At 48.0% G+C, this 23,028-nt stretch overlaps 1 protein-coding gene across 5 annotated transcripts; it reads left to right on the top strand.

The window, feature by feature from the left end:
- The first annotated feature begins 1,382 nt into the window (after nucleotides 1-1,382).
- Nucleotides 1,383-11,912, top strand: LOC103533739 (ectonucleoside triphosphate diphosphohydrolase 4). Of its 5 annotated transcripts, none has more exons than XM_030463979.1 (13): nucleotides 1,383-1,467; nucleotides 2,573-2,678; nucleotides 3,295-3,492; nucleotides 4,452-4,657; nucleotides 6,097-6,247; nucleotides 6,343-6,446; nucleotides 7,099-7,158; nucleotides 7,249-7,403; nucleotides 8,348-8,514; nucleotides 8,600-8,924; nucleotides 9,638-9,723; nucleotides 9,935-10,096; nucleotides 10,861-11,912. In XM_030463979.1, the coding sequence occupies exons 2-13, from the start codon at nucleotides 2,671-2,673 to the stop codon at nucleotides 11,087-11,089; spliced, it is 1,851 nt and encodes a 616-aa protein (XP_030319839.1). In that variant the 5' UTR covers nucleotides 1,383-1,467; nucleotides 2,573-2,670; the 3' UTR covers nucleotides 11,090-11,912. The 5 variants fall into 5 exon arrangements, with proteins under 5 accessions (XP_030319839.1, XP_030319841.1, XP_030319843.1 ...); XM_030463981.1 differs by having other exon boundaries at nucleotides 3,301-3,492; nucleotides 10,861-11,178; XM_030463983.1 differs by having other exon boundaries at nucleotides 7,249-7,379; nucleotides 10,861-11,178.
- The last annotated feature ends 11,116 nt before the right edge of the window (nucleotides 11,913-23,028 follow it).

Genomic DNA, 23,028 nt, shown 5'->3' with positions numbered 1-23,028 from the left:
GAAGCTGAAGAGGAGGCAGCAGTGTGCCCAGGTGGCCAAGAATTCCAAGGGCATCCTGGGCTGGCTCAGGAAGAGCGTGGCCAGCAGGTCCAGGGAAGGGATTCTGCCCCTGTGCTCAGCTCTGGCGAGGCCACAGCTTGAGTCCTGTGTCCAGTTCTGGGCCCCTCAGGAAGTTCAGGAAGGAGCTTGAGGTGCTGGAGCAGGTGCAGAGAAGAGCAAGGAGGCTGTGAAGGGATCCAGCAGAATTGCTGTGAGGAAGGGCTGAGGGAGCTGGGGGTGTTGAGGCTGGAGAAGAGGAGGCTCAGGGGAGACCTCATCACTCTCTGCAACTCCCTGAAAGGAGGTTGGAGCCAGGGGGGGTTGGGCTCTTTTCCCAGGCAACTCTCAGCAAGACAAGAGGGCAGGGTCTCAAGTTGTGCCAGGGGAGGTTTAGGTTGGAGATGAGAAAGAATTTCTTTCTGGAGAGGGTGATCAGGCATTGGAATGGGGCTGCCCAGGGAAGGAGTGGATTCTCCGTGTCTGGAGATCTTTCCAAAGAGCCTGGATGTGGCACTGAGTGCCATGGGCTGGGAACTGCAGCAGGAGTGGATCAAGGCTTGGACTTGATGAGCTCTGAGCTCCCTTCCAACCCAACCCTTCCAACCCAGCCCATTCCATGATTCCAGGATTCTATGATTCAAATAATGATTTTTTTTCCCTGCCAGCAGCTGGGAACAACTCTGCCTGCCCAATCCTGGCCCATTCCTCCAGAGTCTCCCCTGGCTCTGCTTCCCGACCTGCGGGATAATGGAACGGGATTTTTTTTCCCAATATTTTCCATATTCTGAGCCCCCTCTTGGCCTGGGAAAAATCAAAATGTGCTGGGGGCACCGAAACCACCTCCAGCCCCCCCAAACCTCCTGGGGAGCTTCTGCCTTTCTGCCTTTCCACACCGGGAAACAGCCTCGATTGGACCTTTGCCTTTGCCTTTGCCTTTCCCTTTTCCCTTTTCCTTTCTTCTTTTTCTCTTTCCCTTTCCTTTTCCTTATCCTTTTTCTTTTCCTTTTCCTTTTTCCTTTCTTCTTTTCCCTTCCCCTTTCCCTTCCCCTTTCCCTTTCCCTTTCCCTTTCCCTTTCCCTTTGACTTTCCCTTTCCCTTTCCCTTTCCCTTTCCCTTTCCCTTTCCCTTTCCCTTTCCCTTTCCCTTTCCCTTTCCCTTTCCCTTTCCCTTTCCCTTTCCCTTCCCCTTTCCCTTTCCCTTTCCCTTCCCCTTCCCCTTCCCCTTCCCCTTTTCCCTCTCCCTTTCCCTTTCCTTCTCCTTCTCCATTTCCCTTCCCCTTCCCCTTTGCCTTCCCCTCCGCACTGACCACGCCCCTCTCGCTTTGACCCCGCCCCCTTCCTAAGCCCCACCCTCCACCCCTCTCTACTACTATACGTCACATCCGGCGGCGCACCCGGAAGTGGCGGTTGCTATGCGGCGGGGCGGGCGGTGAGCGGGGAATCGGCGGCTCCGGGCGGGAGGGAACGGGGGGTAACGGGGACACCGAGAGGGCCCTTCCCGGCCCGGGGAAGCTCCTAGAAGCCTCTGGGTGCTGAGGGTGCTGCCGCCTTCCCGGGAGGAGCGGGGTGGGGGGGAGGCCGGGCCCTGCGGCCTGCCCGGGGCCGTGAGGCGGGGGAGCTGCCCCGGCCCTGCTCCCGGGCTCTGGCCCTCCCGGTGCGGGTCTGTGGGGACCTTTGGGAGCGGGAGGCATTCGCGCCGTGGCTTCGTGGCACTCAGGGAAGGTCTTGTCCCCCCGTGGGTGCGTGGCAGGGCTGTGAGACCACCGGAGAGAGTGGGAGAAGAGGGAGAGCCCGGAGCTGGCAGCTTTGAGTCGGGTTTGGGGGTGTTTGGGAAGTGGTGGTGATGGTTTGGTCTGTCTAGGGTCTGGGTTTTGGTTTTTAATAAGGAATTAGTGGAGTAGAGGCTCTGCTGCCTCTGCCTGAGCAGAGCAGTGGGTCCTGCACCCCAAGGTCCTGCACTTTGGGTTGTGCACCTTAGGGTCTTGCACCCTAGGATTCTGCACCTTAAGGTTCTGTCCCTTGGGGTTCTGCACCTTGGGGTTCTGCTCCCCAGCGTCCTGCCCAGGGGTTCTGTCCCTTGGGGTTCTGTCCCTTGGGGTTCTGCATCCCAGAATCCTCCACCCCAGGGTTCTGCACCTCGGGGTTCTGCACCTTGGGGTTCTGCCCCTCTTGCCCAGCTCTGGTCACTTGGTCCCTCTGCAGGGATGGGATTGGGATGAGTCCCCAGTTCCTCAGAACAACTTTTCCCAGTTCTTTCCTGTGCAGAGGGCACATCCCCAGGGTCCCTTTGTGTCCCCTTCTCCTGCCCATTCCCCAGGGAAATTCTGGTTGGCATTGAGAGGAGCCAACTCCAGACCCAACTTTTATTCCTCAGCACTTTTCCAGCCCTGCACTGGATTTTCCTTCTCCTCAGGAGCCCCAAACTGGTCCCAGTGCTCCCAGTGTGGCCTCACCAGTGCTGGGGGGGAAGGGGAGCAGCAGCAGTGCTACCTCCAACATCCTCTAACAAATCCTCTCTTTTCTTTTGGATTCAGGAGCAGAGGAGCAATGGATTTGGGAATGCTGGATGTGCCTTGTCAGGCAGAGGGCACTGGTTGATGGCTGAGCCCCAACTGGTTTCTACTGGTCCAAAATGGGGAGGTAAGGATCCCAAAAGGAACTCTCAGATGGAGCTGGGATAGGGGACAGGGAAGGAAAGGGAAAAAGAATTCCTGAGGAATCCTGGATTCAGAGGTGGGAATAGTGTTGGAGGAACCTGGCACTGGTTGATGGCTGAGCCCCAACTGGTCTTCACTGGTCCAAAGTGGAGAGGTAAGGATCCCAAAAGGAACTGTCAGATGGAGCTGGGGTAGAGAGAGGACAGGGAAGGAAGGGGAGAAGGAATTCCTGAGGAATCCTGGATTTAGGGGTGGGAATAGTGTTGGAAGAACCTGGCACTGGTTGATGGCTGAGCCCCAACTGGTTTCTGCTGGTCCAAAATGGGGAGGTAAGGATCCCAAAAGGAACTCAGATGGAGCTGGGATAGGGGACAGGGAAGGGAAGGGAGAAGGAATTCCTGAGGAATCCTGGATGTAGGGGTGGGAATAGTGTTGGAGGAACCTGGCACTGGTTGGAATTCCTGGGATTCCAGGATTACAAATAAAATAAAATAAAATAAAATAAAATTCCAGCCCCTTCTGAAGAACTTCCTCACCCCAGGCTGCTCCCAGACTCGTGGCTTTTCCAAGCTGATTTCTTTTCCTCTTGGAATTTTCAGGCTCAGCATCTCCTGCCTGCTCCCTGCCTCTTGGCACTTCAGCATCTCCCCCGTGGGGTGCCCACGGGTGTTTCACACCACGTTACGCCAGGTGGTGGTGCTGGGGATCCTGGCGGCCGCGGCCTCGCTGCTCTGCTACTCCCTGCTGGTGATCCGGAGTAAATACGGGAGAGCTTCCCGGGAGAGGAGGTTCCAGAGGTGAGGAGTGGGCAGGGAGGGAATGTCCTGCTGCTCTGCACCACCCCTGCTGGGGGGTTCTGTGTGGAAAAGCCCCGAGTGGAAAGGGAGTAAAATATCCTGGGTTTTAGTGAGGGTTTTCATAGCTGAGGGGGGGTTGATTTGTTTAAAATGATGAATTGGAAAAGAATTTAAATGTAATTTATTAAAATAATGGAGTTTTCTTGAAAATAATTTAAATTTAATGTATTTAAAAGAATGGATTTTATTTAGAATAATGAACTTTTATTTAAAAGAATGACATTGTATTTAGAATAATGACATTTTATTTAATGGGACTTTATTTAATGGGACTTTATTTAATGGGACTTTATTTAATGGGACTTTATTTAATGGGACTTTATTTAATGAGACTTTTTATTTAATGAGACTTTTTATTTAATGAGACCTTATTTAAAATAATTATTATTTAAAATAAATTTTATTTAAAATGATTAATTATTATTTAAAATCTTATTTTAAATAATTTGAATGTGATTTATTTAAAATAATGAAATTTTATTTATTTAAAATAATTTACTTACAATTTGATTTAAAATTATTTACAATTTTATTTAAAGTAATTTATTTACAATTTTATTTAAAATAATTTAATTACAATTTTATTTATTTAAAATAATTTATTTACAATTTAATTTATTTAAAATAATTTATTTAAAATAATGAAATTTAATTAATTCCTACCTTGCTGAGTTCTCTATCTCTGCACCATCTCATGTTGATTGCAGCAGCAAAACCATTGGGCAACCCCCCATTTTCTAGGTGGTTTTTTCACCCTTACCCCATAAACTTGAATTCTTAGGGCAGGAATTCCCTTTTTGGGTGCAAGAAAACCTCTTCTTCCTACCATGAAACCTCTTCCTGGTGTTGAAAGACTTCCATATGGAGCTGAATAATTTTATTTTATTTTGTTTTCCCAGATACCTCTCCAGGGTGGGGGACACCGAGGCCACGGACACCTCCAACCCCAACCTCAGCTATGGGATCGTGGTGGATTGTGGCAGCAGTGGCTCCAGGATCTTTGTCTATTGCTGGCCCAGGCACAATGGGAACCCCCACGACCTCCTGGACATCCAACAGATGAGGGACAAAAACAGGAAACCAGTGGTTATGAAAATTAAACCAGGTATTTGGGGGAGATGGATTTTATTTTGCTTCATTAGAAACTGGCTGGAACGGGCCCAGAGAGTGGTGCTGAACGGGGCTGCCTCAAAATGGCGGCTGTGGTGTCCCCCAGGGATCAGTGTTGGGCCCAGTGCTGTTCAATATCTTTAGTGAGGATTTAGGTGAGGGGATTGAGTCCATCATCAGCACATTCACAGATGACACCAAGCTGGGGGGAGTGTGGATCAGCTGGAAGGCAGGAGGGCTCTGCAGAGGGACCTGGAGAGACTGGAGAGTTGGGATGATCCCAAGGGGATGAGGTTCAACATTCCAAGTGCCGGGTCCTGCACTTTGGCCACAACAACCCCATGGGGAGCTCCAGGCTGGGCACAGAGTGGCAGAAAGGGAGCTGGGATTGCCAGGAAGCTGAAGAGGAGGCAGCAGTGTGCCCAGGTGGCCAAGAATTCCAAGGGCATCCTGGGCTGGCTCAGGAAGAGCGTGGCCAGCAGGTCCAGGGAAGGGATTCTGCCCCTGTGCTCAGCTCTGGGGAGGCCACAGCTTGAGTCCTGTGTCCAGTTCTGGGCCCCTCAGCTCAGGAAGTTCAGGAAGGAGCTTGAGGTGCTGGAGCAGGTGCAGAGAAGAGCAAGGAGGCTGTGAAGGGATCCAGCAGAATTGCTGTGAGGAAGGGCTGAGGGAGCTGGGGGTGTTGAGGCTGGAGAAGAGGAGGCTCAGGGGAGACCTCATCACTCTCTGCAACTCCCTGAAAGGAGGTTGGAGCCAGGGGGGGTTGGGCTCTTTTCCCAGGCAACTCTCAGCAAGACAAGAGGGCAGGGTCTCAAGTTGTGCCAGGGGAGGTTTAGGTTGGAGATGAGAAAGAATTTCTTTCTGGAGAGGGTGATCAGGCATTGGAATGGGCTGCCCAGGGAAGGAGTGGATTCTCCGTGTCTGGAGATCTTTCCAAAGAGCCTGGATGTGGCACTGAGTGCCATGGGCTGGGAACTGCAGCAGGAGTGGATCAAGGGTTGGACTTGATGATCTCTGAGCTCCCTTCCAACCCAGCCCATCCTAGGATTCCAGGATTCTATTAATTTGCTTTTTCAAACCCTGTCTGCAGAGGGGGAGAGTGTGGCTCTCCTCCAGATTTCTGTATTTTTTTGCTTTGCAGAGAGCTTTGCTCTGTTTCTCAGCTTGAAGGAGGGGAGAAGGGTTTCTGTGTGGACTGAGCTGCTTGGTTCTGTTTTTTCAGTGAAAAAAAAGAGAAAAAATATAAAATTTCTCTCAAGCTCTTTAACCAATCACATAAATCAGTAACAAACCTCATACAGGGCTTTGGGGATGAGTTACTCTTGGCTTTATTTCTTATTTCTGGAGGTTTTTTCCTCCTGGGGGTTAGGATTAGCAGGATTTTTCCAGGAAATTCCCAAAGCTTGAGTTTTTTCTCTTTGATTTCTCCCTCATCAGGCATCTCAGAGTTTGCCAGCTCTCCTGAGAAGGTCAGTGATTACATCTCCCCACTCCTCAGCTTTGCTGCTGAACACGTGCCACGTGCAAAACACAAAGAGACTCCTCTTTATATCCTGTGCACTGCAGGGATGAGGATTCTGCCAGAAAGGTGATTTTTTTTCTCTTTATTGTTTTACCTTTTGGAGCAGTGATCCTGGGGGTTCCTCCTCCTTTTAACTCTTTCCCAACTCTGGTGTTTTGCAGCCAGCAGAAGGCAATACTTGAAGATCTGCTCACTGATATTCCTGTGCATTTTGATTTCCTCTTCTCAGACTCCCATGCAGAGGTTATTTCAGGGAAACAGGAAGGTAGGGGAACTTTGGAAAATTTACATTTTAAAAGTTTATTCAACTTAATTCAGTTTTTTGCTGCTTTTTGAAAATTCTGGTTTGGTTGGGAGACCTCATTCCTCAGCAGCAACATATTGAGCGTGGACATGCTCAGCTGCTGCAATCCTTTAACTTGTCTGAGTGCTTTCTAATGAGCAGTGCAATTAATTTCTCATTAATTTCTTCCTAATTATGTGCTCAGCAGGAATTTTAACCCATTTTCCCTGGCTTTGGGGTGGGCAGGGTAAAGATAACCCACAACATCCTTGAGGGAGGAAGCTTTGCTGGGAAAAAGGGTTTCTAAAGGAGCAATGCTTGGAGGTGATGAGCTTCCTGGAGGCTTAAAATAACTTTTAAAGCTAATTTGCCTGAAATTGGCTCATCAGATTGCCTTTAATCCCTTAAATTAGGATTTTTATTACAGCTTTGACCTGGAGAGAAGGGATAGAATAAATTCTCAGGTATTTCTGTTTAACTCTGCTTGACTGCAGAGTATTTTTTGATGGAAATCTGAGCAGTTATCTATCTTAACTCCTGTTAAGGGTTAACAGGAAAGTGGCACCACATCCCACTTGGATTTTAAGGGGATTTGTACCAACAATTCCTGAGATCTTTTCCCTTTTACACCCAGGAGTTTACGCCTGGATCGGCATCAACTTCGTCCTGGGCAGATTCGAGCATACAGATGATGGTAACTATCAAGAACTTCTTTAGATGTAAAGGAGTACTGCTTCAACTCTTCCAGTTGTATTTTTCCTTGCTTTTTCCTGGTGTTTTCCAGAGGATGAAGCCATTGTGGAGGTGCATGTCCCAGGCAGTGAGAACAGGGAAGTCATCCTCCGTAAGAGGACTGTGGGTATTCTAGACATGGGCGGAGTGTCGACTCAGATAGCATATGAAGTCCCTAAAACTGTAAGCTTTGCCTCTTCACAGCAGGTTATTATCTGTGCAACTTTCTTCTTTTGCCTTTTTTTGAGTTATTTCAATGCATATTTGTTGTTTTGTGTTTGGTTTTTGGGTGGTTTTGGTTTTTTTTTTTTCTTCCCCTTTTGGTTTGAGTCGTGTCCTTCGTTGCATCACGTGCCCAAAGCAAGGCAGGAGGAGATGAGTCACAGCTCATTTGTGCTTTGTTCATTCAGAAACTTGAGTTCAATTGGTGGAATTTGCCACTCATTTTTTCAGTGAACATGCATTCTTTCTGCCTCTGCATGTATCTACAGTTCTTTTAATTTGTGTAATCCTGAAGGGATTGTTTCCTGCAGTTTAGAAGCCCAGAGTTGTGTGGTTCTTCAAATAAGTTCTGGTTTAAGCTATGACTTTTCTTTCCAGCTGAGTTGGTAGAAACTGAGTTAACAGATCATGGGGTAACTGTACACTTTGGTTAAATGTCACCTACACCAGTTCTTCTGTTGTAGAAAGCCAATTTCCTTGTTTTAAATGGAACACAAGTTGCTCAGACTTAAATCCAGTGAATCCTAGAGTAATTCCTGAATTTTTGCAGCTGGATAGCCTCCCATTAACAGCATGAAGAAACAATCTAAATTAAAAGTAGGATAAAAGCCCTAATGCACTGTCATGAGGATGGGTGTATTTATTAAATGATGGAATTCCTGTGCTGCAGGTTTTAATAACTCCAGGAGAGGCAGCAGATTGCTGCCCTCAGATAGGAACTGCAAATAGGAAGAGTTGCAGATGATTTCTAGCAACTGTTGTGTGGCTCTACCTGAACAGAAACTGATGTAAAATAAGTGTTCTGATCATGGAACCCTCTCCAGGTTCCCAGACAGGGAAGTTTCAAGCTGTCAGAGGCCTCCATTTGTGCCAAGAACTCCCCTGTAGGTTCTGTTTCATAGGATTTACACCTCATCTTCTTTCTCCAGGAGGAAGTAGCCAAAAACTTACTTGCAGAATTCAACCTGGGCTGTGATGCTCATCAGACTGAGCATGTCTACAGGGTCTATGTGGCCACATTCCTTGGTTTTGGAGGGAATGCAGCACGCCAGAGGTATGAAGACAGTTTGTTTACCAGCACAGTCCTCAAAAACAGGTAACCTGGCTCTTTGCATCACCCCTGCCTTCACCCAACCCCCTCCTGCTGCCCAGTTTGTGACTCTCTTTGCTCTTTTACACAGACTGCTGGGCACACAGACTGGCCTGACTTGGGATTCACCTTACCTGGATCCTTGCCTGCCTCTGGATGCTGAGGATGAGATCCAGCAGAAGGGGCAGAAGTTGTACCTGAGGGGCACAGGGGATTTCCAGCTCTGTCGAGAGATCATTCAGCCCTTCATGAACAAGACCAATGAGACCCAGACATCCCTGAATGGGGTCTATCAGCCTGCTGTGCACTTTCAGAACAGTGAATTTTATGGCTTCTCAGAGTTCTACTACTGCACTGAGGACGTGCTACGCATGGGAGGAGATTACAATGCTGCTAAATTTACTAAAGCTGCAAAGGTAAAGTGGGGTCAAAATGAGTTTCCTCATTCACAACAGCTTCTCTGGGTTTTTTTCTGCAAGTCTTGCAAGAAAGCTTTTCCTTTAAAGAGTCCAAACTTTTACCCTGCATTCAGCTTTCACTGGGTAACTCTCTTCTCATGGAATTTCTTTTTTTTTTAGAATACTTATCTTAAGGTACAGCAGGAAAGTTGACTGGAGGGGGAATGAGACTTGAGGTAGAGCTCCAGCAGAACTGTTGGGAATGGGGAAATCTGAGGTGCTTCTACCTTTGGGGATGTGTTGGACGTGCTTGTTTTTGGGGAAATCCTTAGGAAAAGGATTTCTTCTCTTTATACATTTTGTACAAACTATTGGATCAGTCTGGTGGGGACTGATTTTTTTTTTTTTTTTTTGGTAAGTCCACAACATAAAGCAAGAGAGATGTGACCTGTTTGTGGCTGGTCTAAAAATCATCTATTTTTCATCTCCAAGTAGATGACCAAAGAACTGAAGTGCCACTCAATTTTAATTTAACCTGAAGCACCAAGTTTGGGTCAGTTTTACAGAAGACACCATTAAATTAGTGATTTACCAACAAGGGAAGCTGTAACTCTTGAGTTTTCTGGCTTTTGGCATTTAGAGAACATCTTAGCTAGGGGTGTTTCTCTTCTTAAGGCAGAAGCCATGTTGAAGTCTTTTTTTTTTCTTTTTTTTTTTTATCTATTTTGAAGGATTATTGTGCCACTAAGTGGTCTGTCCTGAGGGAACGTTTTGACCGTGGTCTTTATGCCTCACATGCTGATCTCCACAGGTTGAAGTAAGTTGGTGTTTGTACAGCAAATTCATTCACCCACAGCTTCCAGAGAGAGGTCATATCCATCTGATCCATTTAATGAAATCACAGGAAGTGTGAATAGAACCTTAAATATTGCATCAGCCATAGAAAAAAAAAAAAAAAGTCCTGAGAATTGTGCTTCACAGCCCCTCAAAAAACTTCTCCCCTGATTTCATGCCCCCTCTTTCCATAGGTACCAGTGTTTCAAGTCTGCCTGGATGTATGAAGTGTTTCACAGGGGTTTCTCTTTTCCTGTGAGTTACAACCATCTGAAAACAGCTCTGCAGGTTTATGACAAAGAGGTGCAATGGACCCTGGGAGCCATTCTTTACAGAACAAGGTTTTTACCTTTAAGGTAAAAATTGCCCCTGGTGAGGCCACAGCTTGAGTCCTGTGTCCAGTTCTGGGCCCCTCAGGAAGTTCAGGAAGGAGCTTGAGGTGCTGGAGCAGGTGCAGAGAAGAGCAAGGAGGCTGTGAAGGGATCCAGCAGAATTGCTGTGAGGAAGGGCTGAGGGAGCTGGGGGTGTTGAGGCTGGAGAAGAGGAGGCTCAGGGGAGACCTCATCACTCTCTGCAACTCCCTGAAAGGAGGTTGGAGCCAGGGGGGGGTTGGGCTCTTTTCCCAGGCAACTCTCAGCAAGACAAGAGGGCAGGGTCTCAAGTTGTGCCAGGGGAGGTTTAGGTTGGAGATGAGAAAGAATTTCTTTCTGGAGAGGGTGATCAGGCATTGGAATGGGCTGCCCAGGGAAGGAGTGGATTCTCCGTGTCTGGAGATCTTTCCAAAGAGCCTGGATGTGGCACTGAGTGCCATGGGCTGGGAACTGCAGCAGGAGTGGATCAAGGGTTGGACTTGATGAGCTCTGAGGTCCCTTCCAACCCAGCCCATTCCATGATTCTAAGTTTTGGTTCCTCAAATGTCTGGTGTGGGGGGTTTCTGAAGGGAAGGAGCAGAGGCAGGGAAGGGAAGCAGCTGGCAGACAGAGGGAGACAAAATGATGGTTTTAGTGCAACCTCAGTCCAGATTTAGGGAATTAATAAAGATTATGCAATTAAAAGGGGCTCTGTTTGGGGAGAGACAGAGGTTGAGCTGATGCCTGTTATCCCTCTGATTTCTTTCCAGAGACATCCAGCAAGAAAACTTCCGTGGCACTCACTCCCATTGGAGGAGCTTCTCCTTTGTTTACAATCACTATTTGTTCTTTGTCTGTTTTCTGGTTGTGCTGCTCTCCATCCTGCTTTACCTCCTGAGGCTCAGAAGGATCCACAGGCGAATGTTAAGGAACAGTTCCTCTCCTTCCCTCTGGATGGAGGAGGGTCTTCCACCACAGAAGATCCCAGGACCTTTATGAGAGGCTGTGTTGGAGACCTTTGGTTGGACTTGCTACCCAAAAAGCCATTTTTGCCTCAGGGTTCCTCCTTTTTTTGTCCCTTGAAAGCATGGAAGGAGCAGATTGCCAAGAGCATGAAACCCAGCTGGGCTTTGGAAACAGGAAAATGGGGTCACCTTGGCTTAGTCTCATTGGACAATATCAGCCAAAAATCACTTTTTTCTTTAATGTTGCACTTTGATGTGTGATGGGGTGAGCAAAAACTTGTCAGGAAATGAGCAGCAGCAGCTTGAGCTGTGTGTGGTAAGAGAATGAGTGTGAATTCTCATCCCTTGGGGGAGATGGAAATCCTGCTAGGATGAGGACTGGCTTTGTTTTCCAGATTCCAGGATTGAAACCACTTCAATTCTGAGTCAAAGCAAAGGAAATGCAGGGTTTTCAGGAGAAAACCACCTCTTAGAGCAGTTCAGTCTTGATTTTATAATCAGTGCTGGGTTGGAGAAGGAAAAATCTCTTTGCACCCAATGCTGTGCTTCCACAAAATCAGTTTTATTTATGAGTTTCCTTCTTTTGTCTTGAAAGCTAGAGCTTTGGAGTGGCACAAGTCACTGCTTTTTAATCCTTGATTTCTGTTCCATAATCACCCAGAGATCTCCCTGAAACTCCAGTGAGCTGCAGAGAACTGGAATGTGCTTTAGGGTTTTGTTTCTGCTAGAGTAGCCATGCACACAGTGTTCCTTTGGGTTTGGAGCATTCTGATTTGTTAATTTATATTTTATTTAAAACTGTTAATTTTACTTGAAAGCAAGATTTGTCCATGATTAAAAGTGGGATTTCTATCAACTCCTGGTGTCTGGTGGATCCTTGCACTTTGCTCACTGTATCCAACTGGCAAAACTTCCTCCTCTTCTAGTGAAAATCCTGGAAAAATGGATGTTTTTGGGGAGCTAGACAGCTTCATACCCTTTTTCTCAAACTTCAGGTGCAGTTTGAGCTAAAAATTGGCATTTTTGGGGCTGTTTTGTTTCTTTTTGATAAGCTTTTGGGGGGAATTGAGGTTTGATCTGAACTGCAGCCACACTCAGGTGCTGAACACCTTCCTCCTTCCATCCAGTGTCTGTAGGAGTTTGTTACAGAATTACCTGGAAATCTGATGGAATTTTGAAGCAGCAAGGAGAATCTTTACCTGGATGTTCAGGAATAACAAATTACATCTTTCCTGTATAAAGTTTATTTTTTTTATGTCTATTGTGGACTTCTTTTGGTCATCTTGGTGGGGCAGATCCAAGCTAAGAAACCCACAGTCACTGTGATACCAAAGATAGTGATTTAACAGATGAAAAAGCATTTGACACCATCTCTCACAGCATCCTTGTAGATAAGTTGACCAAGTATGGGTTTGGTGATCAGGTAGTGAGGTGGATCAGGAACTGGTTGAAAGGAAGGAGTCAGAGAGTTGTAGTCAATGGGGCAGAATCTGGTTGGAGGTGTGTGACCAGTGGAGTCCCTCAGGGGTTGGTGCTGGGACCGGTGTTGTTCAATATCTTCATCAAGGACTTGGATGAGGGTATAGAATGTACCCTCAGCAAGTTTGCTGATGACACTAAGCTGGGAGGAGTGGCTGACACACCAGAAGGCTGTGCTGCCATTCAGAGAGACTTAGACAGGCTGGAGAGTTGGGCAGGGAGAAACATGATGAAATTCAACAAGGGGAAGTGTAGAGTTTTGCATTTGGGGAAGAACAACAAGATCTCCCAGTATAGGTTGGGGGCTGACCTGCTGGAGAGCAGTGGAGGTGAAAGAGACCTGGGGGTCCTGGTAGACAAGAGGATGACCATGAGCCAGCAATGTGCCCTTGTGGCCAAGAAGGCCAATGGCATCCTGGGGTGCATTAGAAAGGGGGTGGTTAGTAGGTCAAGAGAGGTTCTCCTCCCCCTCTATTCTGCATTGGTGAGGCCGCACCTGGAGTATTGTGTCCAGTTCTGGGCCCCTCAGTTCAAGAAGGACAGGGAAGTGCTTGAAAGAGTCCAGCGCAGAGCTACTAAGATGATGAAGGGAGTGGAACATCTCCCTTATGAGGAAAGGCTGAGGGAGCTGGGTCTCTTTAGTCTGGAGAAAAGGAGACTGAGGGGTGACCTCATCAATGTGTTCAAATATGTAAGGGGTGAGTGTCAGGGAGATGGAGTTAGGCTCTTCTCAGTGGTGACCAGTGATAGGACAAGGGGTAATGGGTGTAAATTGGAGCACAGGAGGTTCAAGTTGAATATCCGGAAAAATGTTTTTCCTGTAAGGGTGACAGAGCCCTGGAACAGGCTGCCCAGGGGGGTCGTGGAGTCTCCTTCACTGGAGACATTCAAAACCCACCTGGACACGTTCCTATGTGATGTACTCTAGGTGGCCCTGCTCTGGCAGGGGGGGTTGGACTAGATGAGCTTTCGAGGTCCCTTCCAACCCCTAGGATTCTGTGATTCTGTGTGTAATTGAATGATAAATGGAATATTATGGTGTTCTGACTTCTGTGGTTCACCTGTGCTCAACATCAAGCTAGAAAATGGCAGCACTGAGTATTTCTCATTGATCTTTAGTACTAATTAATATTCAGTGACTGCCCACAACTGGCTGTTCTTTAGTTTAATTTGGGGTCAGTAATTACAAATTATCCTGATCTGAGTGGCACAAAAATTGGAAGCTTGAGGCTCAGTTATCACTGAGGAGAAAATGGGGGAATAATGGGATGAGCTAAGCCCTTGCTTTGGGTTTAGGTTCTTTGGCTTTATATTTAAAAACCATTTAAAAAACATCTTGAGAGTTGGATTTGATAATTCTCAAGCTCTTTTCCAACTTGATGATTTCTTGGTTCTCTTTCCTGGTTCTCTTTCCTGGTTCTCTTTTCTGACTCTTTTCTGACTCTTTTCTGACTCTTTTCTGACTCTTTTCTGACTCTTTTCTGACTCTTTTCTGACTCTTTTCTGACTCTTTTCTGACTCTTTTCTGACTCTATTCCCTGATTCTATTCCCTGATTCTATTCCCTGATTCTATTCCCTGATTCTATTCCCTGATTCTATTCCCTGATTCTATTCCCTGATTTTATTCTGATTTTATTCTGATTTTATTCTGATTTTATTCTGATTCTATTCCCTGATTCTATACTGCAGCCCCCAGACTGCTCCCACCCTGTGTGGGCTTTGGGGGGTCTTTGGGTGCTGGTGGTTGGGATCCTGAGGCTGCCAGACCCTCAGCTGCCCTGAGGGGTTTTAAGACCATAAAGCCTTGGGGAAAAAATTCCTCATTTTCAGAAGGAATCAGCAAAGTGCTTGGATTTACAAAACTGTTGTGGGGTTTTTTGGGGGGCTTGGCCTCTTCCCATGGGAAGTGTTTGCAAGTTCAGCTCTTTAATTCCTTTGGAAATCTGGCTGGGGTGGCTCAGTAATGAACATCCCAGTTTGTGTCTGTTGGTTTGGTTTATTTCAGGTTTGGTTTTTTTTTCCCTTCCTCACCCTCCTGGGCTTTGGAAGAGGAGTTTGTGGCATCTCTTGAGGAGAAGACTCAAACCCTGTCACTCTTGCAGCTCTTTTTGCAGATGAAAGGGAAAAAAACCAAGGAAATCTTTTCAGCTCACCACGGGCTGAGCAAAAGTTGCTCCAAAAGCACCAGGGGAAACATGATTCCTTTTGAAGTGCCTTTGCAATCCTTGTTTTCACTCAGTGCCTCTTCCTGGGCTCAGATTCCCAAATCCCAAAGGTAAAGTTTCTCTGTTTGGGTCTGTTCCTGCATGAACATCTTTTATTTTTCCTTTTTTTTCTGCTTTTCCCACTCACCTTCTCCTTTCTCCAGGGCCATTAAGGAGAGGCAAGATGTGCAGAAAAACAGGAGGGGAGGCCACTGCTCTTTCACCTCTCCCAGTGACCTGGAATGGCCAAGGGAATGATCCTGAAGCTTTTTCCCTCCAGAGCTTCTTCAGAGTATCCTTGTTGTGGGGTTTTGGGGGATGTGGAAAATGGGGCAAACAAATAAGGTACAGGTGGCCCCTGATGGATGAAGTGGTTGGCAGGCAAAAGGATGCTGGCAGGGTTTAACTCAAACCAAGTACCAGCTGCTCTCTATTCAGCTCTCTCCCCTCTCTGATAAAGGAAGGAGAGAGAATAAAGGAGAGAGATTTATGGGTTGGAAACTAAACTCCACAGCTTTAATGGAACAGGAATGAGAAATAGGAAAAATTCCTAAATCTGTACAAATTACAGGAAAATTGATCCCATGTTTCTCCCCCCTTTCCCCCAATAACTCTCAGGTCACCCCCGAGGCTGCAGGGCAGCCCTGGGAAAGTCCAGGCTGGAATCCTGGGGTCAGGAGCAGTTGGGAGCTGGAGGCAGGAACACAGAGATCCAGGCTGGGATGGATCAGGAGCACAGGAGAGGAAGGGATGGAATCCTCCCAGGATGCTGAAGCAAAGAGGGAGACGAGAAGAAGGGGAAGCAGGAAGGGGTTTGAGCCTGGTGATCCCTCCAATTTCTCCTGAGGATGAGGTGGATGGGATGGAATCCTCTGTTTGGTCAATTTTGGTCATTTATCTTGTCCCTTTCTCCCCAAAGGAGGCTGCAGGTGGGACCTCTTTATTCCTCATGGAGGGTAAAATGTTCCTCAGAGCTGAGCAGTGTCCTTGGCTCTGCACACCAGGCTCTGGCTGGAACTATAACCATGGAGTGGGATCAGTCCCAGATCAGACACTGATGAGAAACTTGCTGTGAATTTCAGCAAGTGCAGCTCCTGACAAGGGACTGAGCTGAAAGCAAAAGCACAAGACAGAAAATCCCCTTTATCCTGGCCCAAACCAGGACAGATGCTCAGGAGGGGATGAGGCTGATGGAGAGGATGGAGAAGGAAGCAGAGGGCTCCTCCAGGATCCCTGGATTCCAGGAACCAAAGGGTTTTCTGCCTGCAGCATTCAGGGGACAGTCAATATGCCACCTCTGATCAAGGGCACCTTGTCCTTTCTTCTCCCATTGTTTCTGCCATTGTTGCTACTAAATAATCCATGAAACTCATTAAAAGCTGGAATGAGCCTGGGGAGGACTTGCTGGGTCCTTCCCTGTGGCCACCAGTTTGGGTGTGAGAAGTGGGCAGGGGACCTGGTCCTGCCAGGTGGTTTGGTTTTTTTTTTTCTTTTTTTATTCAGGTTACATTTTTTTCAAGAATGGGGGGAAGCAAAACCCAACCACGACTTGGTTCTGTTGGAAGCTCTTGGGATTGGTAGGAAATTGCTCTGGGTGGCTTCCTGAGGGCTTTGTGTTGATGGGGAGAAGTTTTAGAGCCTTCATCTTCAAAAGGGAAGGCCCAGCATCCCTTATCCCTACACCCACCTCCCCTGAAGGCAGAGATGTCTGGCTTTTCCTAAATTCCAAATGCTTTCCAGGGCCCTGGAAGTGAATTTGGGTTCCCTGCTACAAATAATGTGCAGAGCAGAATAGCAACCTACATTCTGTAGGTGTTTCCTTAGGTTTTCTGTGTTCTGGGCTGCTGCTAATTCCAGTGGTGACTTGCAAACAAGATTCCAACAGTGCCAAGGTTGTTTTTTGGTGTTTTTTTTTTTAATTTTTGCCCTGGGAGGTGGGTTCTCTAGGTTGCCAGGGCCAAATTTTGGCACCAGGGCAAAGCTGCAAATCCTGAGCACCTTGTTGAGCCCTCAGAAGGCTGGGACCAGCCCTAAGGGGCTGCATCTCCTTCCCTCCTGCCATCCCACATCCTGCCCTTGCCCTGAGCCTGCCTGGAGACTGAGCAGCTGGAATCTATCTCCTTGAACTAATTGGTGGTGTTTCTGCCTAAAAGCAGAGCCTGGCCTTGTTAGGACATGTTCTTCACACTGAATCACCACTCAAGAGCTTAAAACAGATGCTTCCCTGATGCCTTTTAAGGATGGGGAGGGATTTGCTGCATTTGCCTGGGAGCAGCACTCTGTGTTGTTCAGCATCCCCCCCTTTTTTTTTACAGCCAAAACACTTTATTCTGCTCAGTTCCCCCCTTTTTTTTCCTGGCCAAAGCTTTCCAACCACAGCAAAATAAATCCTGGCAGGTTGGGCAGGAGCCCAGGTCTGGCTGCTCACGGTTTTTGAGGGTCAGAAATCCCTTCTCTGCTTCTTGATCCCTGGGCACAAAAATCTGTGCAGGTCAGAGGGGGACTCTTGCCATCTAGTGGGAGGGGATGGGAAACCTCCAGGACCTCTGGCATCTTGCTGGATCAGAAATTAAAATGCAACCTTCCTTCCTTGAGTCCATTATCAGCAAATCTGCAGATAACACCAAGCTGGGGGGAGTGTGGATCAGCTGGAAGGCAGGAGGGCTCTGCAGAGGGACCTGGACAGACTGGAGAGTTGGGATGATCCCAAGGGGATGAGGTTCAACATTCCAAGTGCCGGGTCCTGCACTTTAGGTGACAACAACCCCAAAAACTACACAGCAGAAAAGGCAAGGCCTTTGCCACCGTCTCCCAGAGGATTCTCCTGAAGAAGCTGTCAGCCCATGGATCAGCCAGGAGCACTCTGTGCTGGGTCAGGAACTGCTGGAACGGGCCCAGAGAGTGGTGCTGAACGGGGCTGCCTCAAAATGGCGGCTGTGGTGTCCCCCAGGGATCAGTGTTGGGCCCAGTGCTCTTCTCTGGACCTGCTCCAGCACCTCAATCTCCTTCCTGAGCTGAGCTGAGGGGCCCAGAACTGGACACAGGACTCAAGCTGTGGCCTCCCCAGAGCTGAGCACAGGGGCAGAATCCCTTCCCTGGACCTGCTGGCCACGCTCTTCCTGAGCCAGCCCAGGATGCCATTGGCCTTCTTGGCCACCTGGGCACACTGCTGCCTCCTCTTCAGCTTCCTGGCAATCCCAGCTCCCTTTCTGCCACTCTGTGCCCAGCCTGGAGCTCCCCATGGGGTTGTTGTGGCCAAAGTGCAGGACCCGGCACTTGGAATGTTGAACCTCATCCCCTTGGGCTCATCCCAACTCTCCAGTCTGTCCAGGTCCCTCTGCAGAGCCCTCCTGCCTTCCAGCTGATCCACACTCCCCCCAGCTTGGTGTCATCTGTGAATTTGCTGATGATGGACTCAATCCCCTCACCTAAATCCTCACTAAAGATATTGAACAGCACTGGGCCCAACACTGATCCCTGGGGGACACCACAGCCGCCATTTTGAGGCAGCCCCGTTCAGCACCACTCTCTGGGCCCGTTCCAGCAGTTCCTGACCCAGCACAGAGTGCTCCTGGCTGATCCATGGGCTGACAGCTTCTTCAGGAGGATGCTGTGGAGTCTTCCCAGACCTTGGAAAACCAGGAGCTTGCATCCAGCTGGGAGATTTCAGCACTCATTGGCCTCCCTCATCCCTTTTATTTGAAAGGTTAAGGAAATAAATGCAAGAAAGCTGCGGCAGGGGAGGTTTAGATGGGGTTTAGAGTGGCCAAGCATTGATTCAGGCTGCCCAGGGTGGAATCCTCAGCCCTGGAATTGTCCAGAAAATCTGGTGCCATTGGGCTTTGGATGATCCCTAGAAGTTCCTTTCCAATTTTCAGGATTCTGTCATTCTTTGTTCTATTGTTCTGGGCTCTTCTATTGTTCAAATTGGGCCATTTGCTAAAAAAAAAAAAAAAAAGAAAAAGAAAAATCTGGTCTGCAGCAGAGCTCTGGGTTTGGAATGTTCTTGGAGAGGGAGCTGAAAAACTTGGAAAACCAAGTGTGGGCTGGAAAAGAAGAATCCTGGGCTCGTTGTGTTCCAGGGGGGCATCTCCAAGGGTTGAAGTTGTTTCTTCCAAGCAATGAATTTCATTTTTTCCCCCTCTTTTTCCCCCTCTTTTCCCCCTCTTTTTCCCCCTCTTTTCTCCCTCTTTTTCTCCCTCTTTTCCCCCCCTTTCCCCCCCTTTCCCCCCCTTTCCCCCCCCTTTTTCCCCCCCTTTTTCCCCCCCTTTTTTCTCCCCCTTTTCCCCCCCTTTCTCCCCCCCTTTTCCCCCCTCTTCCCCCCCTCTTCCCCCCTTCTTCCCCTCTTTTTTCCCCCTCTTTTCCCCCCCTTTTTCCCCCCCTTTTTCCCCCCCTTTTTCCCCCCCTTCTTCCCCCCTTCTTCCCCTCTTTTCCCCTTTTTCCCCCCCCTTTTCCCCCCCCTTTTCCCCCCCTTTCCCCCTTCCCCCCTTTTTCCCCCCCTTTTTCCCCCCTTTTTCCCCCCCTTTTTCCCCCCTTTTTCCCCCCTTTTTCCCCCCTTTTCCCCCCTTTTCCCCCCCTTTTCCCCCCCTTTTCCCCCCTTTTTCCCCCCTTTTCCCCCCTTTTTCCCCCCTTTCTCTCCCCTTCTCTCCCCCTTTCTCCCCCCTTTCTCCCCCCCTTTCCCCCCCCCCCCTTCCCCCCTCCCCCCTTTTTCCCCCCTTTTTCCCCCCCTTTTTTCCCCCCTTTTTTTCCCCCTTTTTTCCCCCCTTTTTTCCCCCCTTTTTCCCCCCTTTTTTCCCCCTTTTCCCCCCCTTTTCCCCCCCCTTTTTTTCCCCCTTTTTTTCCCTTTTTTCCCATTACCACTTTCCCAGAGCTCCTCCAGGGTGTTGGATTTTATCCCTGGGGTCATCTCTACTGGAACCACCCTGCCCGCTGGACCAGAAAGGTCAAACCAACCCCAGGCTCCAGAGAGTCTGCAGGGGGGGAAAAAAAAAAAACAAAAAACCCCAAATTTGGGCAAGCAACGAACCTTCCCTTTTTTGAAAAGGGCTGAAAAGGGGAGGGGAGAGATTAGAGGATTAATGGGGTGTGGGAAATTTGGGTAATTTGGGTAATTTGGGGGAGTTTGGCCCCAGGACTGATCACTGGACAAAGCCAAGGCTGGACTTGGCCCCATGGAAAGTCTGGGAGAAATCCAGGGATGTGGCCTTGGGATAATTGGTATATATTATATAGATTACACCATATATATTAGTTATAATAATAGATGTTATTATAATTACAATAGATATTATTTATAGAAGAGGCCCAGTGCCTCTTAGGTGCATTTTGCATTCAAATATTCATTCTCTTCATGCAGAATTGTGTGCTTTAATATGCATTATATAATAATATTAAATATTATAATGCATATAATATATATTATACTGGTATAATTATATAAAATAGCTATAGGATATAGATTATTATATTAGTGCAGAAGCCCAGTGCCTCTTATGGTGGATTTTGCATTTAAATATTTGTCCTCTTCAGGCAGAATGAGTGCATTTATGCATTCTACAATAATATATTATTATATATTATATAATACATATAGAATATATATTATAGATTAGTGCTGAAGTACTAATTTTTTCCTAATTTTTTCCTAATTTTTTCCTAATTTTTCCTATTTTTTCCTATTTTTTCCTATTTTTTCCTATTTTTTCCTATTTTTTTCCTATTTTTTTCCTATTTTTTCCTATTTTTTTCCTATTTTTTTCCTATTTTTTTCCTATTTTTTTCCTATTTTTTTCCTATTTTTTTTCCTATTTTTTTTCCTAATTCTTTCCTAATGCTTTCCATATTAATTTTTTTCTAATTTTTTAAAACATTTTTTAATTTTTTTCTTTTAATTTTTCAATTTCTTTTCCCCCAGATCCTTTTCCTTTTGCTCTTTCTCACCCAGCTGCCACACGCAGGGGGCAGCAAACCCCAGGCTGTTCCCTTGCTGAGTTTTGCTGCATTCCTCAGGAGCTCTTGATGGAACCACCGAACTTTTCCTCACCTCCAACACAGAATCCTGGAATCCTAGGATGGGCTGGGTTGGAAGGGACCTCAGAGATCATCAAGTCCAACCCTTGATCCACTCCTGCTGCAGTTCCCAGCCCATGGCACTCAGTGCCACATCCAGGCTCTTTGGAAAGATCTCCAGACACGGAGAATCCACTCCTTCCCTGGGCAGCCCATTCCAATGCCTGATCACCCTCTCCAGAAAGAAATTCTTTCTCATCTCCAACCTAAACCTCCCCTGGCACAACTTGAGACCCTTGCCCTCTTGTCTTGCTGAGAGTTGCCTGGGAAAGAGCCCAACCCCCCCCTGGCTCCAACCTCCTTTCAGGGAGTTGCAGAGAGTGATGAGGTCTCCCCTGAGCCTCCTCTTCTCCAGCCTTCAACACCCCCCAGCTCCCTCAGCCCTTCCTCACAGCAATTCTGCTGGATCCCTTCACAGCCTCCTTGCTCTTCTCTGCACCTGCTCCAGCACCTCAAGCTCCTTCCTGAACTTCCTGAGCTGAGGGGCCCAGAACTGGACACAGGACTCAAGCTGTGGCCTCCCCAGAGCTGAGCACAGGGGCAGAATCCCTTCCCTGGACCTGCTGGCCACGCTCTTCCTGAGCCAGCCCAGGATGCCCTTGGAATTCTTGGCCACCTGGGCACACTGCTGCCTCCTCTTCAGCTTCCTGGCAATCCCAGCTCCCTTTCTGCCACTCTGTGCCCAGCCTGGAGCTCCCCATGGGGTTGTTGTGGCCAAAGTGCAGGACCCGGCACTTGGAATGTTGAAACCTCATCCCCTTGGGATCATCCCAACTCTCCAGTCTGTCCAGGTCCCTCTGCAGAGCCCTCCTGCCTTCCAGCTGATCCACACTCCCCCAGCTTGGTGTCACCTGTGAATTTGCTGATGATGGACTCAATCCCCTCACCTAAATCCTCACTAAAGATATTGAACAGCACTGGGCCCAACACTGATCCCTGGGGGACACCACAGCCGCCATTTTGAGGCAGCCCCGTTCAGCACCACTCTCTGGGCCCGTTCCAGCAGTTCCTGACCCAGCACAGAGTGCTCCTGGCTGATCCATGGGCTGACAGCTTCTTCAGGAGAATCCTCTGGGAGAAGGTGTCAAAGGCCTTGCTGAAGTCCAAGCAGACCCCATCCCCAGCCTTCCCCTCACCCACCAAGAAGGGATGGGAGATGCTGAGGTGATCCCTTGGGAAGGCTCTGGGGGGGGGTTGTGAGCAAAAATCTCTCCCTTTTCCTCCCAAAGCAAAACCCTGGCACTTCCCAGCTTTGCATCCCTGTTTATCCAAACTCCCAGGTCCCTCTCTGCCTGGCTGCTCTCAGCCACTCTGTGCCCAGCCTGGAGCTCCCCATGGGGTTGTTGTGGCCAAAGTGCAGGACCCGGCCCTTGGAATGTTGAACCTCATCCCCTTGGGATCATCCCAACTCTCCAGTCTGTCCAGGTCCCTCTGCAGAGCCCTCCTGCCTTCCAGCTGATCCACACTCCCCCCAGCTTGGTGTCACCTGTGAATTAGCTGATTTTGGGCTCAATCCCCTCACCTAAATCCTCACTAAAGATACTGAACAGCACTGGGCCCAACACTGATCAGACAGGATAATGTCTGATTGAGCTGCTACTTGTTGAGAAAAGAATTATTCCGTTCCTATTTCACTGCTCTTTGTACCACAGATGCTTTGGGTTTTCTGGCCCAGCAAAGTCTGGGATTTTTCTTGGTGCCTTTTTCTTTACAAAGAGCTGATTTGAGTTAATTTTTATTAATTTTAATGAATTTTAGCTAGTTCCTGCTTAGTCCTTGAGACACCAAGGAGTGTAGAGCAACTCTTGATGCAGCCCTGGGTTGTTTTGTTTTTTTTTTTAATCTCTGCTGCTCTATTTACCAACTTTTAGGAATACTGAACCACTCAAGGGTTAAGAGAGGGGGGGGGGAGCAAAATTTTCAAGCTGGGGAGAGGGCTGCAAGCCTGGAGATGCTGTAAATCCCTGCACCCCTCTGGATCTGTAGGTCCTGAATCAAAATGGAGTTAAAAAAACTCTGCTGGGATTGACAGGATTCCCAATTTTCAATGAGAAAAATAAAATAAAACTCAGTGTTCCTGACTCACCTCATTCCTTGCCACTCTGGCAAGATTTTTTCACCTCTCCCCCCCCTCTTTTTTTCTTTGCTGTTGCTCAGATTTCAGGCAAAGCCATGATATCACCCTCTGAGGCCAAGGGGCTGGGTTTTGGGAGGGTTTGC

This window comes from Calypte anna, chromosome 22 (assembly GCF_003957555.1).
Source record: "Calypte anna isolate BGI_N300 chromosome 22, bCalAnn1_v1.p, whole genome shotgun sequence".
NCBI lineage: Eukaryota > Metazoa > Chordata > Aves > Apodiformes > Trochilidae > Calypte > Calypte anna.
The sequence above is the reverse complement of the archived record's forward strand: the minus strand, read 5'-3'. Positions and strand labels throughout refer to the sequence as shown.

Excerpts from the sequence above, each read along its gene's own strand:
- LOC103533739 (XM_030463979.1), top strand. Across the intron at positions 6,248-6,342 it reads ATGAGGATTCTGCCAGAAAG|CCAGCAGAAGGCAATACTTG; the intron begins GTGATTTTTTTT and ends GGTGTTTTGCAG. Across the intron at positions 8,925-9,637 it reads AATTTACTAAAGCTGCAAAG|GATTATTGTGCCACTAAGTG; the intron begins GTAAAGTGGGGT and ends TCTATTTTGAAG.